The sequence below is a fragment of the Protomyctophum parallelum genome (genome assembly GCF_964188405.1).
Source record: "Protomyctophum parallelum genome assembly, chromosome: 20".
Taxonomy (NCBI): domain Eukaryota; kingdom Metazoa; phylum Chordata; class Actinopteri; order Myctophiformes; family Myctophidae; genus Protomyctophum; species Protomyctophum parallelum.
Window position 1 is genome coordinate 40,009,652 of NC_139718.1, and position 17,718 is coordinate 40,027,369.

At 42.8% G+C, this 17,718-nt stretch overlaps 1 protein-coding gene and 1 long non-coding RNA gene across 3 annotated transcripts in view; one reads left to right on the top strand and one right to left on the bottom strand.

Annotated features, from left to right (window-relative positions):
* Positions 1-15,778: 15,778 nt before the first annotated feature.
* On the top strand, positions 15,779-16,464 carry LOC310878294. Its single transcript, XR_014570883.1, has 2 exons — positions 15,779-16,009; positions 16,058-16,464. It is a non-coding gene; the product is annotated as an uncharacterized lncRNA (long non-coding RNA).
* The window catches only part of mipol1 (mirror-image polydactyly 1), a 67,713-nt gene continuing 66,084 nt past the window's right edge, over positions 16,090-17,718 (bottom strand). For both annotated transcript variants that reach the window (XM_083792545.1, XM_083792546.1), the window contains exon 14: positions 16,090-16,601. In XM_083792545.1, the coding sequence (XP_083648671.1) occupies positions 16,535-16,601 (67 nt within the window). In that variant the 3' untranslated portion in view covers positions 16,090-16,534. The remainder of the gene's footprint in view (positions 16,602-17,718) is intronic.

Genomic DNA, 17,718 nt, shown 5'->3' on the forward strand with positions numbered 1-17,718 from the left:
TGAATAAACAAACAACCCTCCCCAATTCCCGGGCCATATTAGGCTAAGATAAGTATACTGTCATGGGGAAGAGAAATCACACGGGACAAAACAAAACAAAACAAACAAAAAAGACCACAACAAAAACAAACATTTGACTTTATTTTTGCACGCGCCGTGCAGTTCCGGACTGTTATTATAGCCAGCCTAACTGTAAACGGAGAATGGATATTTGAGTTGTTATTATTATTATTATTATTACTGTAAAAGTGTTATAACGATGATGACTGTATATAATATTTCAAGGTGTATAAAAATCGTTGCTATAAGCAACTAAAAAAGTAATTAAAAAAGAAAAGAAAATGATTCTTCGAGCCTGCGTTGAAGTGCTCTTCTGTCTGTCTGTGTCTCTCTCCCTGTCTCTGTCTCCCTGTCTGTTATAGTCTCTCTCTCTCTCTCTCTCTCTCTCTCTCTCTGTTATAGTCTATCTCGCTCTCTCTCTCTCTCTCTCTCTCTCTCTCTCTCTCTCTCTCTCTCTCTCTCTCTCTCTCTCTCTCTCTCTCTCTCTCTCTCTCTCTCTCTCTCTCTCTCTCTCTCTCCCCCCCTGTCTCTCCACCATCAGTGACATTAACGTGCATGAATGAGGGGTCAGACAGGTAGTGTGTGTTCACGTGCACGCTCACTGGCTGTTTTATTACAAGGCACGCACGCACACACAAACACACACACACACACACACACACACACACACACACACACACACACACACACACACACACACACACACACACACACACACACACACACACACACACACACACACACACACACACACACACACACACACACACACACACACTGACCCATATATGTGTCTGAATACATAAACACATATAGCCTACATAAATAAATGACACCTTGTCTTCCTGCTGTATCTAAAGTCTTCTGGTGGCATTTATTACAGCCTATATTAATTGAGCTGAGTGAATGCTATGGAGAGAATGGAGATGATGATGATGATAATGATGATGATGTGCCTGTTTATTTGTGTCCGTTTCCACTCTGTTGATTTTGATGACATTGCTGCATGTTCTTTAACTTATTCTTGTTAATTTCTTTTTTTCAAATAAAACAAGAAAACGAGATTTATTCACATGTTGTATTTTTTAATAGGCCATATAACTTGCTTTAATTCATTTAAAACGAGTCGATTTTAGGGCCGACATTTCTTCACGGGCAATACTTTATTCAGGCCATAATTACGTAGGTTTTGATGTAGACCCTAATTAATAGGCTATTAAAGTGCTATTTTCGGCGCGCGACACCAATGTGTTTGTACTTGTCTCGTGATGTAAAGATATTATTCCAGAAAAAAAGCGTGCAATATATATATTTTTTTAACGTATTTTCTTGTTGTATAGCCTATTATGGTTGGCCTCTAGCTAGCCTATAGGATATATAGTCTAAATAAGATCAAATAACTTCACGTATTTCCTTCTACTGGTGGACATTAACAAACGAAAAGGAGGGGATAAAGGCATTTTTAAATCCACACTTTTGTATTAAATTGTTTTTTAACAGATATGTTGTGGTGACTATATGAATCTCCATCAATATCTGACTGTGGGAATTACTGTCTACACGATGTGATTTCTCCGTGTCTGTGTGCAGCGCGGTGATGGTGAATGGATGCGGGAGAGGCCCCGGCCAAACCTAACAGTAACAGCAATTAATAATGAATGATAATAACATCATTATAACAATTAAAACACGCTCGCAAAGCCCTCCGTGGTGTGGACAGACACGGGCGCAGAAAACAAATGAGGTATAGCGGGATTTAAAAAAAACACTAATGCGGTGTAACCTCGGCGCATTATGGTGTTTTCATGCGGCTGAACCTCGACAGATTTCACTTTGATCGTGGGTATTTTGCGGACACGCATTTTGGCCCAAGAAGCGTGAAATGTGTGTAATTATCATGTGTTAATATTAAAGCCCCGGCTGGCGGAGCGGCGGACCGGCTGGCTGCCATGGCTGCATGCGGAGAACACGGCGCTGCGCTCGGCCTTCGATCAGTGGAATGGACGGTGCGCAGCGGCGGGGCCGGCATTACACTAATAATATTAGCCTATAGGGCTGTTTTTTACAATTTACACAACTAAATAAAATCCAATACAATACTAATATTATTACAATAGTATTTTTTATGATATTTATATGATTTACTGTAAAGTCCTGACCTGAGTGTTAATGAGAGAGCCAAATGACGGTCCATTTGGTTAAATTTGGACACTGCGATATTAAAACGGATGCAAGTTTTATAGATCTATTAAATTAACAAAACTGCGTAATGTTATAGCTTCATGAGCATGAAAATATAAGGTTTTCAAAATATCGCTTCCTGTCAAATGCGCAAAGGCCTATAATTGTGAAATAAATAATGCTGTGCTTATTTCATTATTATTATTATTTAATGTTTTTCTTGTTTTGTTATATATCATTTTGTTTTAAACAATAGCTTTTATAAGGTTCGTGATGATGGTTAATCAAAGTTTAACCTATTGCAATTGCACTTAACAAAACATGCATGGTGCATGGGCTAAACCATGGAAATAACCAAAGAAATGATACCAAAGCAATATAATAATAGGCTACACGCGTTTTCAATGGTTCTTTATAATAAACATGTTTTCCCCCTGCCACCGTGACAGCAATAACAGGTGAAAACAATAAATGGTTTCAATTCAGAGACGCACGGAGCAGCGAACAGGCCGCTGTCAACCTTCAGATCTAATATGTTTGTCGGCTCCGTTTCCACTTCATTACACGTTTTCATTTGTCTGAGAGGAGATCCGCGCCGTGTGACCTGCTCCATTGACCAGACACTCTGTCTGCCATTGAGGATAGGACGGATCTCAAACACATCAGCGGCGTTTGGCGACAGAACAGCGCTGTTGATAAAATGATAATACATATACATACAGCCTTTATAGGCCTGGCTATAGGTCACAGCCCTGGTGGTCTGTCTGGTATAGGGGTATATTATACTATCCATTAAAAACGACAAAGAAAATAAAATAGTCTATATGTCTATATAGGCCCGGTGAAAGCCCATGCTATATAGGCCCCATATTATCATTTAAAGGCAAAAGGCTGCATGCATGAAAAGTCTATAATTATGGGCCGTACCTTATCCCTAAACATATTTGCCCTTTATTTTATTTTTTTATCTATACACGCTCACAACGTGTCGATTATTATTATTATTATATTTATTATTATTATTATTATCTTTTTATTTTAAATATACAAATAAAAATCACGCAGCCGTGTGAAGTGAGGGGCGCTCTTATAAACAAAATAGCTGATTTTCTCGTCTACATGCGGATGTCAATTCTCCATTCATTTTAATTGTCAATGGGAAACTTTGTGTATAGGACAAAAATAGGCCTATACCGATTTGCTCGACACATATATGACGTAAATTATCCATTCATTGTCAATGGCAATTAATGTTTGTGTAAAAACGAAATTAGGGGCTATAGTGCATGCCCCTCAAAAAAGGCAGAGAAGTTTAGGGATGATAAGGTGAAAATAGGGCCCAAGACGCCCCTTATAAATACTATCATAATGAATACTCTTAATTGTCAGACTTACAGGTGTAAGACCATGGGTACAATTGGTTTAACGCCCAACATAAAGACTATATGGCCTGCATGGTATGAGTCTCAACGTCTGCACTGCAGTATAGAGCCATAAAGGCTATACAGTATATCCTATAGGTCAAGGCCTGTAGTATAGTGTATATAAACTATAGGCCCAGTCAGAGGACTGTCTGCAGGCGTGGCATAGGGCAGCCTATCAATGCATTCTAACTCCCAGCTCATCATATTGGGATGCTCGCTCAGTATACCATTCTCCTCCGATGCTGATGCTGAGGATGCCCTTTCACATATACCATGTTATTATAATAATAATAATAATAATATAGACTAAGCACTTTTATTTTCTTTAATTCCCTTTACAAAACGAATAAAAAAATATAGTATTAGAGAAATAGTAAAAAGGCAAAAAAAGAGAAAAAAAACATTATAAGACTAAAAAGCAGATTTGATTAGAGTTACAGGGATGCAGAGTCTGAAGAGGTGGGTTTCGAGGGAGGCTTTGAACGCGGAAAATGTTGAGGACCATTCCTATACCTTATCATCGGTATATAATATGGGCAGACTGAACGGTGCAGAGTTGGCAGACGTGGGTATTGCACACGGCTCATCATCACGTGCATCTATAACTTCTGACGGCATGGCGGTCTTGTTGTCAATGTTTGTATAACTTAATTGTGTTCAATGTTTTTAATGTCAACATCCTCCATGTTCTAAATCGTGTCAGCATTTGACAACAGCCTATAATGCTAAGAGGTACTGGTTCCAGATGCTATAAGAGGTGGTTCCAGGGTGTTGACCCAGATGCTAAGAGGTGGTGGTCCCTGGGTGTTGACCCAGTGACCCAGATGCTAAGAGGTGGTGGTCCCTGGGTGTTGACCCAGATGCTAAGAGGTGGTTCCTGGGTGTTGACCCAGATGCTAAGAGGTACTGGACCCTGGGTGTTGACCCAGATGCTAAGAGGTACTGGACCCTGGGTGTTGACCCAGATGCTAAGAGGTGGTTCCTGGGTGTTGACCCAGATGCTAAGAGGTACTGGACCCTGGGTGTTGACCCAGATGCTAAGAGGTGGTGGTCCCTGGGTGTTGACCCAGATGCTAAGAGGTGGTTCCTGGGTGTTGACCCAGATGCTAAGAGGTACTGGACCCTGGGTGTTGACCCAGATGCTAAGAGGTGGTGGTCCCTGGGTGTTGACCCAGATGCTAAGAGGTGGTGGTCCCTGGGTGTTGACCCAGATGCTAAGAGGTGGTGGTCCCTGGGTGTTGACCCAGATGCTAAGAGGTGGTGGTCCCTGCATGGGTGTTGACCCAGATGCTAAGAGGTACTGGACCCTGGGTGTTGACCCAGATGATAAGAGGTGCTGGACCCTGGGTGTTGACCCAGATGCTAAGAGGTCCTGACCAAACATCCTTATGTGATGTTGGGAGTGAGTTGGTGTCTATATATTAGACTGTAAAGTAGATTATTGATACGGTATATAAACGAATAGTCTTGGTATTAGTATCTCAACACAGAATGTTGACGCACATACATTTTTCACCTATAAGAGTACATCAGAAAAAAGCATTTTGGTGAAGGGATAAAATTACAAACAGCTTCCGTTCAAGACTTTGCGGAGGCATAGTTATTCCATTCAAATACTGAGGAAGAGTTGTGTATAGCTTGATAAACTAATGTGATGTAGGTTAGTAGACTATACTGTATATCTACAAGGTCAACGGTTATATTTATGTAGATTTTGGTCTGATATTAAATTACATTACAGAGGAACCTATACAGGCCTACAGTTATACAATATTCATATATTGTGGTAATCTACAGATTATACACCACTTGACATGATCATTTCAAGACTTTCAAGAGGTTTTGGGGTTTCAATGTTTCATGCACACGCAGTTTGTATGTAAACAAGAAGCTCTTCTAATATTAGTGAGCTGATTACCTTTCGTTACTGTCTATAATATTGACATCCATAACCACAGAATAGCAGATCTACAAGCTCATAGATCTGTTTGGCGAAGAGATTTGGAGTTGATGGGAAGGAGCAATACAAGTTAGGATACATGAACCCTCGCTTCAATATTCATGGGGTGAACATTCAGCCAAAATAGTCCATCTCCAAGTTATCATAGACCTATAGGCAAGACAAGCTATAGTATAGTAGTTGATATAGGCTTTTAAGTGATTAGACTGAGGTATATTTAATATAGATGTTACTATAGAATAGAGCAGCATTTGCATGAAATAAATCTTGACTGCAGTCTGCCAGAGCAGCAATTAAAATATAACAATGAATAAAACAGGAATCCACGTATGGTTAGAGAGGCGGTTGATATTCCATCCTCGTGGATAAAGTTTTATGACATTCAAATCATATAGACTCATTACACTGATTATGGATGCACACTATTGCCTCCCCAAGCAAACAAAAACAAAACATATAAGGCCTCATAATTATGGAGCGGTGTATATCCTTGTCTTTATGACAGGTTAAATATCACTTTATTAAATATTTTAACAGTTTTTTTCCCCAGCAGGCCTTTTCTCAGCTCTTCGGTGCATGTGTGTGTGTGCGTGTGCGCTCATGTGTGCGTGTTTTGTCTGTGTGTGTGTGTGTGTGTGTGTGTGTGTCGGGGTAATGTGTGACATATGTTCGCTGCGGGGCGGCGACTGGCCCTCATTTTGGGTCTCCTTATGGACACGGATCTGGACAACAATGGCTCGGACCCTCCTACATCAAAAGCGGCCATCAGTGGACCCTCTCTCCGCCCTCCTTTTTCTCCCCCGTGCTCTTTCTTCTCCTCCTTTTCTTCCTCTCTCCCTTTCATCGCTCGCTGGCTGATAAAGAGGCAGCGGTGGAGGCGGGGCCCCTCCCCTAATGCCTTTTGATGGGGATAGAATTAATTATCTCCAATAACACGGCCGATTGTACTCGGCCAACGAAAAGAGCAAAGTAAAGACCCCTTCAGAATCCCAGGGAGAAGAAGAGGGAAAGAGAGAGAGAGCGAGAGAGAGAGAGATGCCAAATCTATATGCTCCGTTGTGTGGCGGTGTCACGCACCTAAATTAGCCGACGCACAAGTCCACAAAGCCCCGCGTCCGCGGCGCTTTGTGGACTTGTGCATCGGCTAATTTGGGCGCACGACACCGCCATGTGACCAAGTATAAATTGGGCTATATAGGGAGCAAGAGAGAGAGAGAGAGAGAGAGAGAGAAAGAGAGAGAGAGAGATTGAGGGGAGCAGAAGAGAAGTGGAGGGGGGATTCTTTCTTTTTTCAAAGGGCCAGCACTGAGGGGAGAGAAAAGAAAGGACGAGGAAAAAGACAGAGATTTTCCATTTCGGATCAGCTTTAAGAAGCAGCTGCTTTCTTTTTCCCATCAAAAATTATGCGGAAGAAGTTTATTAAGTCTTTGTGTGGCTCTAATATGAGGTTGGGTGGTCCCGATAGAGCCATGGGACCCCTCCATCATCTCTAGCCCATTCTGACCGGGCACCCATTTTGGTGTCGGCATCATGTTATGCTTTAGCTATTGAAAAATAGCAGATCTACAAGCTCATATCGCGCCACCGAGTGGCGCGATACGAGCTTGTAGGTCTGCTATTTTTGAAAAATCGAAGAACGACTGACATTTTTTAGAATCTGATCTCAGGTCAGAATGGGTTGATCAGACCAGTATGTGTCCAGCGGAAACCTCGTTATGAATCTGATCTCAGGTCAGAATGGGCTAGGGGCCTTTATGCGGGACCCCTCCATCTCTATGGGGCCTTTACACGGGGCCCTTGGCGGCACGGACGGGCCATGCAGGGCGGGGAGGAGAGCCCTGCTTCCGCTAATAACAATAATCACGTGGTTATGCTTCACTTGTTTAGCAAACTTATGCACACAGAATGTGGTGAAATAATATATTTTAATTTATAATATCTATATACATGACATCCATCCGTACACTTTAGCATTTATTGGATCAGATTGGCTATACAGATTTGCCTTGAAATCTGCGAAAAACTAATCGGTCCCCCCCCCCCAGTTATGAAATGCCCTCTGCACCCCTGCATGCGTCCTTCGCTTGGGAAGACGATGACCAAGTGACTTCTCAATAAGTTGTGGGTGTGAAGACGGCGGATGAGGGCATCAGGCCCATCATTGTACGGAATGAGTGGTTGCAGTTTGAGGGCATGATGCGATGGTGAGAGAGAGGAACTGGCTCTTCTCTGATGATGTATACTGACTGTATATAAATACTTGCTATGCTTCCTATACAAGTTAAACCAGTAGATTAGGTCTGCCTGCTATTCTAATTTAATTGTGTTCCGTGTTTATTTTTTTCTCCTTCCATTTCTCCTGTGGTTTGTTGACTAGGGGGTTCATGCTGTTTACTCTGATGTGGCTGGTTGTAAGTCGATCTGGATAAGAGCTTCTGCTAAATGCCTGAATTGTAAATTATGCATACATAGGAGATTATTATGTTCAACACTATTAACATCAGTTAAAGAGAGAGAGAGAGAGAGAGAGAGAGAGAGAGAGAGAGAGAGAGAGATGGGGGAGAGATACACCGCAGAGAGAGAGGGAGGGGAATAGAGAGAGAGAGAGAGAGAGAGAGAGAGAGAGAGAGAGAGAGAGAGAGAGAGAGAGAGAGATGGGGGAGAGATACACCGCAGAGAGAGAGGGAGGGGAATAGAGAGAGAGAGAGAGAGAGAGAGAGAGAGTGTGAGTGAGTGAGTGAGTGAGTGAGTGAGTGAGTGTGTGTGTGTGTGTGTGTGTGTACTGTGTACACTGTCGCTCGTGTGCTTGTGGCAACTATTTAGCTTGCTAGTTTGGAGTTAGTGCAGCAGACTGAACTGAAACTGGGAGCTTTCCAATGCTCTGATCATTATCTCAAATGTCAAATGTACAGCAGCCATTCAAATAATGTTCAGTTGAAAAGTTATTTCTCAGACACACACTGCACACACACACACACACGCACATGCGAGCGCACGCACGCACTGGAGCGCACACAATAACAATACATTCACCCACTGCTTTACACCTGTAAAACTGTGATGTGACAAATAAATGTGACTGTGATGACTGAGGAGCATTTCTCATAAAGCCTACCATGGTTGGATTGGTTTTCAAATCAATCAGCATGTTATGGAAATCAATGTGCAGTTTGCACTCTGCAGACACTAGAAACCTGCTGGAGATCGATAATCCAACAGACATAATTTATAACTGTATACGGTACTATAGTATTTTTATGTCAAAATGATGTTTATTGCTTTTTATTTCACTTTTTATTGCAGATTTAGCCTACCGGTATGTGAAAACTCTGCCTCCTGATTTACCAACACAATTCAAACGTTCACGATTTATTAATAATTATGTTTTAAGGCAAAAAGTATTCAGTTAGCCAGCTCTGACCTTTTAATGACTTTGTAGAAAATGTAAATGTGCAACAAAAGTATTAATCTATTTTATGATGTTTTTCTGAAAATCGTACAATGATGTTTTTTTAAGAGGGACTATGTAACCTGTTTAATGAATAAAATGTAATTGTGTCCAATCTGTATAATATAAGTCATACAATCTGTATGGTAGACTATGTTAATACATATGGTCTCCCTGCTCTTCTATTGAGACATTTAGATGGTGTCAAAGGTCATGTCTGACACCAGTTTTGACCAAGATTGAATTTATCCTCTGAGCAAGCAGGCATGCAGGCTCTATTAGCTCAATGGTAAAAAAAAATGAAGCACTTTCAAATCCGGTATACAAGAGGAAAGTGACATAGTGCAGCATTAAGTGTTGGAATGTTGAAATCATATTTCCTGAATGTTGTTGGTCCATCTTTTCCTGTTGAATTCAAATCAATGTGATCCGGCCAGCTAACCATAGCATCAAGTGCTATCCAGGTAAAGATAAATTAAGCCCTCCCAACACAACTGCACACGTGTGTGCACACAGACACACGCACGCACGCTTATTGTGTGAAATCATATCCACAGTGCATTTTTCCGATTCCGGATAAGCGGTTGAAGATGGATGGAAAAACTGAGGCCCAAACAAACCTACAGCAGAAAGATGAACTTGTCACCACTTTTCTGCTTACTTTTTTTTAACTAACCCCGTTTCCCGCCAGAAAGCCTCGGGGGAGGTGAGTGTGCATGCGTGTGTGTGTGTGTGCGCGCGTGTGCGTGAGTGCATGTGTGTGCGTGTGTGTGTGGCATCAGAAGTTTGGGTGTTTAATCCGCCCGCATTGTGGACAGGGAGGATTAATACATCCAGAAACACAGATTGAGACGACCGACAGGATTAAGAGGCCAGGACACCCAAGTTGTTCATCTCCATGGCAACCGGGCGAGCGAGAGGACGTGTCTATGAGTGTGTGTGTGTGTGTGTGGTGTGTGTGTGTGTGAGAGAGACAGACACAGAGTGAGAGAGAGAAAAATGGGACCCACTTGTTCCAAGCAATTCACATGATCAGAAGTGGTAGGATCACACACGCACATATGCACGCACGCACGCGATCAAACACAAACACACACACACACACACACACACACACACACACACACACACACACACACACACACACACACACACACACACACACACACACACACACACACACACACACACACACACACACACACACACACACACACACACACACACACGCGGGAAGTGGACAGCGCTGGACATCGGATGTCTCACCAACAGCCCTTATTGTTCACATGAAAAGAGCAGAATGACAAGGACGGACCCGTCGGTCCGTCCGTCTGTCAGTTATTGGTAAAAGAGGAACAGTAAGAGGAGACTACACAGAGAGACTACACAGAGAGAGAGACTACACAGAGAGAGAGAGACTACACAGAGAGACTACACAGAGAGAGAGACTACACAGAGAGACTACACAGAGAGAGACTACACAGAGAGACTACACAGAGAGACTACACAGAGAGACTACACAGAAAGAGAGACTACACAGAGAGACTACACAGAAAGAGAGACTACACAGAGAGACTACACAGAGAGACTACACAGAGAGACTACACAGAAAGAGAGACTACACAGAGAGACTACACAGAGAGAGAGAGACTACACAGAGAGAGAGACTACACAGAGAGAGAGAGACTACACAGAGAGAGAGAGACTACACACAGAGAGAGAGACTACACAGAGAGAGAGAGACTACACAGAGAGACTACACAGAAAGAGAGACTACACACTACACAGAGAGACTACACAGAGAGAGAGACTACACAGAGAGAGAGACTACACAGAGAGAGAGAGAGAGACTACACAGAGAGACTACACAGAAAGAGAGACTACACACTACACAGAGAGACTACACAGAGAGAGAGACTACACAGAGAGAGAGAGACTACACAGAGAGAGACTACACAGAGAGAGAGAGACTACACAGAGAGACTACACAGAGAGAGAGAGACTACACAGAGAGAGACTACACAGAGAGACTACACAGAGAGAGAGAGACTACACAGAGAGAGAGAGACTACACAGAGAGAGAGAGACTACACAGAGAGAGACTACACAGAGAGAGAGAGACTACACAGAGAGAGAGAGACTACACAGAGAGAGAGACTACACAGAGAGACTACACAGAGAGACTACACAGAGAGAGAGACTACACAGAGAGAGAGACTACACAGAGAGAGAGAGACTACACAGAGAGAGACTACACAGAGAGAGAGAGACTACACAGAGAGAGAGAGACTACACAGATAGAGACTACACAGAGAGACTACACAGAGAGAGAGAGACTACACAGAGAGAGAGACTACACAGAGAGACTACACAGAGAGACTACACAGAGAGACTACACAGAGAGAGAGACTACACAGAGAGACTACACAGAGAGAGACTACACAGAGAGAGAGAGACTACACACAGAGAGAGACTACACAGAGAGAGAGACTACACAGAGAGACTACACAGAGAGAGAGACTACACACAGAGAGAGAGACTACACAGAGAGAGAGACTACACACAGAGAGAGAGACTACACAGAGAGAGAGACTACACAGAGAGAGACTACACAGAGAGAGAGACTACACAGAGAGACTACACACAGAGAGAGAGACTACACAGAGAGAGACTACACAGAGAGAGAGACTACACAGAGAGACTACACACAGAGAGAGAGACTACACAGAGAGAGACTACACAGAGAGAGAGACTACACAGAGAGACTACACAGAGAGAGAGACTACACAGAGAGACTACACAGAGAGAGAGACTACACAGAGAGAGAGACTACACAGAGAGAGAGACTACACAGAGAGAGACTACACAGAGAGAGAGACTACACAGAGAGAGAGACTACACAGAGAGACTACACAGAGAGAGAGACTACACAGAGAGAGAGAGACTACACAGAGAGAGAGACTACACAGAGAGAGAGACTACACAGAGAGAGAGACTACACAGAGAGACTACACAGAGAGAGAGAGACTACACAGAGAGAGAGACTACACAGAGAGAGAGACTACACAGAGAGAGAGACTACACAGAGAGACTACACAGAGAGAGAGAGACTACACAGAGAGAGACTACACAGAGAGAGAGAGACTACACAGAGAGAGAGACTACACAGAGAGAGAGACTACACAGAGAGAGAGACTACACAGAGAGAGAGACTACACAGAGAGACTACACAGAGAGAGAGAGACTACACAGAGAGACTACACAGAGAGAGAGACTACACAGAGAGAGACTACACAGAGAGAGAGAGACTACACAGAGAGAGAGACTACACAGAGAGAGAGAGACTACACAGAGAGAGAGAGACTACACAGAGAGAGACTACACAGAGAGAGAGACTACACAGAGAGAGAGAGACTACACAGAGAGAGAGAGACTACACAGAGAGAGAGACTACACAGAGAGAGAGACTACACAGAGAGACTACACAGAGAGAGAGACTACACAGAGAGAGACTACACAGAGAGAGACTACACAGAGAGACTACACAGAGAGAGAGAGACTACACAGAGAGAGAGACTACACAGAGAGAGAGACTACACACACAGAGAGACTACACAGAGAGAGAGAGACTACACAGAGAGAGAGAGACTACACAGAGAGAGAGACTACACACACAGAGAGACTACACAGAGAGAGACTACACAGAGAGAGAGACTACACACACAGAGAGACTACACAGAGAGAGACTACACAGAGAGAGACTACACAGAGAGACTACACAGAGAGAGAGACTACACAGAGAGACTACACAGAGAGAGAGACTACACAGAGAGAGAGACTACACAGAGAGACTACACAGAGAGAGACTACACAGAGAGACTACACAGAGAGAGACTACACAGAGAGACTACACAGAGAGAGAGACTACACAGAGAGAGAGACTACACAGAGAGACTACACAGAGAGAGACTACACAGAGAGACTACACAGAGAGAGACTACACAGAGAGACTACACAGAGAGAGAGACTACACAGAGAGAGAAAGAGAGGGAGAGAAAATGTATGTTTTCAGTAGTGTTGTCCCGATCGGATCGGGTGATCAGAAATCAGGGCTGATCACGTCATTTTTAAATGATCGGAATCGGATCGGGAGCCAAAAACCGTGATCGGGACATCCCTATAGGATCAATATTATATCCATATCATATTAGACTGGATATTGTCTGTGATTTGGGATACTATTGTGATATGGTATAAACGTGTTCTATAAATTATAAATATAGGATCGGTAATGGTAAACGGTAAACGTAATGATCGCATCGGGAGCAAAAAAACGTGATCGGGACATCCCTATAGTTTTCAGAACAATTTCATAAAGAAAACAACATAGTGAAAATAGATAGATCTTTTAGTTTTTTTACACATTCCTAAGCGTCTTCATGGGGTGTGTATATCGATAGGAAATACGAATGGATTCTTTGTAAGTTTTGGTCCCGGGGAGGCACCAAATGGAAGCTAAAAAAAACACACCCGTGTGAAGTGAAGGGCGCTCTTATCATCATACGTCTTCATGATGTATGATGATATTGTCATTTAATTGCGTTAGGACAAAATAGACGATTAGCTCGTCCACATATGACCTAAATTCTCCATTCATTGTCAGTGGCATTTCATGTTTGTGTTGGGACAAGAATCTACACTATAGCTGAATATAGGAGGGCCTAGAACCCCTCAAAAATCTTTTTTTCATTGACACAGGGGTGAAAAATGGGTTACAAAATCGTGGGATAAAAAGTATTAAAAAAAAAAGAAAAATATTGTTTTTCCTATAATGTATGTGCTGTTTAAGTTTATGACTAAAGTATTCAGTCACTCTTGTGTCGTGAGCTGAAAGGTTTCAGAACTCTGGTATAGATATAGGAAAGAGACGGAGAACAGAATATTGTAGATTGTAATATTGTTGCCGTTTGTCTCCACATCAACTGTATAATGAACACTTATTGTACTGTACATAAATAGCAGATCCGACCAGTAAGATATTTATTCCATTTCATTAATGTGACTAATCTCCATCGGAGTAATTCAGAGCTTCTGAATATTGCCTTCAACCGGCTTCATCGTGACCTACTGGAAAATAACTTTAAAAGTTACATTTTAATAACTAGAGAGATTGAGAGAGAGATGGAGAGAAAGAGAGAGAGAGCAGAATAAAGGTTGGCTAATTTAGTCAGATTTGTCACAGGTCTGTCTAAATTAATATCAAGGGATAGTATATTTTTAAAACCGTTAGAAATTAGGATACTTTATCATCCAAACCTTGAATCAACACAAGAGCTGAGAGCACTTTTATCTCCCATTAAAAAAGTAAAGGAAGGTTTGCAATTTTTCCAAACTAAATTAATAAAATAATTTTGCTTTTACGAGTCAGATGTTGTGAGCTTGTAGATCTTCTATTTTTGGTGAAGAGAGTTGGGGTAGAAAAAGAACAGTATACAAGTACGGTACGTGTACTGTGCCCCCCCCCCCCCCCCCCCCCCAAAAAAAAGGAAATGTACGGGCATGCGCCAGGGGTGCAGGCCTGTTGTGGCGCTGTCATTGGGCCCAAAAAAAACCCCATAGAGGCCCATGTATTTGGGCCCAACTTCACCTAGACTGTACTACCTTAATAAACATGAATACTTTCTGCTTCCAGTCACTACAGTTTAAAGTCTCATTTCTCATGTCATAATATTCTTTTTGGAAAATTATGGTCCCATTTATAAAAAAAAATGACCATAAGGTCGCGTATGGTCTGAGGGGCGTGGATACCGTTACAGTCTATGAACGGGAGCCACCCCCCCCGTTCAGTCATAATAAAAACCAACGAAGAGTAAGGGGGGAAGTCCCGCCTCGTTGTCTGGGCCAGCCAATGGCCAGCTGGGCCCAAACGGATCTAGAAATATGGCGACTTACAGTGCAAGGAATTACAGGCTTCATTTTACGCCCATGTTAGACCCGGGGAACGCTTTGTCCATATTCTTTACAGTCTATGGCATGCGCACAGGTATGGAATGGCACGGTGCGCGCTAGACCGCATCCCCCTAGATTCAAGAGAAGACACACCTACATGTATAACCTCGGGTCACCAGACTTTCCAAGACGCACCAAGTGTATCCTGCAGTGGTCTAGGTTTACTGCCGGTGGGCGCGGTCCCCTAGTTTCACAGCGTGTCAACTAAGTACCGTGCCCAAATTAAATGGCTATCACTTCGCATAACAACGGGTTTAACCGTTTACCTGAACGCACGTTCTCATACGCGGTAAGCAACACAGCAGTATGGCTCCAGTATAGGCTACTGCTTCTGTGGTGTTCAATACCTCCTCCATCAAGAACAGATTGGTCCAAAGCAAACGTTTTACTGGCGTCACCTTGAGAAGCTCTGAACTAGATGGATGGACAAAGACAGACATCTGATAAATGACCACATGGCACAGCAGAATAATCAAACAGAACAGAAGTGATTCTAGAAATATTCTCTAAAATGTTTATTCATACAACCAACATACAGAAGACACTAACAGCAATACTGATTGATCGACGCATCAGTGGGGAATGGATCAGTACTTTGTTGATTATCTTAACATATTGAGTATGATTATTTAAGACATTAAAAACACAAAGTAACTTCAGTAAAAGTTCCGGAAAAGTCAAAGGTCAACAAACGACATCAGACCACAAATAAAATAGTTGATATTCAAGATATTTGATAGAAAAACATGCAAATATAATGAAGTCACAATACAAACAGTGACTTCATAAATGAACACAACAAACACCACAGCAAAAATTAACAACAGAAAATATAACATAATAAAACCACAGTGTGACCTATATCTATAAACGTGACAGTGACTTATCAGGCAGAGTCTATCAGGAACCAGGTCTGTCAGGGACCAGGTCTACTATAGACCAGGTTTACTGTAGACCTGGTCTATAGTAGACCAGGTCTACTATAGACCAGGTCAAACAGGGACCATGTCTGCCAACAAAAACTGCCTAAAGAGTTAAAAATAAACTTTGCATGGTGCAGTTAAAATCACAGAGAGACAGACAGAAAGAAAAATATTTTAAGAAAGGCAGTTAAAAAGACTGGAGAGAGAGAGGGTGGGGGAGAGAGAGAGAGAGAGAGAGAGAGAGAGAGAGAGAGAGAGAGAATAAGGGAAGAAGAGAGATGGGGCCTCATCAGGAATGAGACGTATTTCTAACCACTGTTTGAACAGTGGAAGGCTCTGTGTACTTAACCCTGAGAGGAGAGGAGAGGAGAGGAGAGGAGGGGAGAGGAGAGGAGAGGAGAGGAGAGGAGAGGAGAGGAGAGGAGAGGAGAGGAGAGGAGAGGAGAGGAGAGGAGAGGAGAGGAGAGAGAGAAGGAGTTGGGGGATGTCAGAAGAGCTGAGGAGTAAAAGCCACCATGTGAAGTCTCGTTCAGATCACTGCTCGGACATTCCCTGTGCCCACTTTCTTCCTCAACACCTCCACAAGACGTTCCAACCTGACGACAGGACAGGAGAGGAGGGGAGGAGAGGAGAGGAGAGGAGGGGAGGGGAGGGGAGGAGAGGAATGATACTGTGAACCATAGAAAGGGTGCTGATTACAACAACACACCACATACCTGACATTAATGTCATAGCGACCATGATCTGTATAACCATCCTAATTTAGGGAAATAACATAATGGGACAATTCTCATTCTACTGCAAACGCGAACGGCACCGAAATGTTGAATGTGTATCACTGGTTTCTTTATGCCCTGACATCATCCATTACTGGGTGTCATTCACTGCCGCCATTTTGCCCTTTTTCTCTTTTGTAATAGTAGTGTAATGGTGTATTTGTTGATGACACATATTATCGTGTACATTTTTTACGTTGATGAATTTAATACATAGGAAGGAACACAATGGGCTTTTCAGTATTATCATTTTAACCTTTAACCCATTCTGACCGGGCACCCATTTTGGTGTTAGCATCATGTTATGCTTTAGCTATTGAAAAATAGCAGATCTACAAGCTCATATCGCGCCACCGAGTGGCGCGATACGAGCTTGTAGGTCTGCTATTTTTGAAAAATCGAAGACACTTTTAGAATCTGATCTCAGGTCAGAATGGGTTAACGTCTGTCTGTACCTCGTGCTGTTTACACTTCTGACTAATAAAGTATTCAATCAATAAAAATGTGATCCCATACCAGCAGGGGTTTGAACCACTACACGCACGCACACACACACACACACACACACACACACACGCACGCACGCACGCACGCACGCGCGCACACACACACACACACACACACACACACACACACACACACACACACACACACACACACACACACACACACACACACACACACACACACACACACACACACACACACACACACACACACACACACACACACACACACACACACACACACACACACACACACACACACACACACACACACACACACACACACACACACACACACACACACACACACACACATCTGGTCAGCAGACGGGTGGAGGGATGATGGATCAACAGAGAGAGGGGGACACTCCACCACTCTGTATACACAGCCTACTGTGGTGGACACTAAAGTAACTGAGTAGATTTACTCA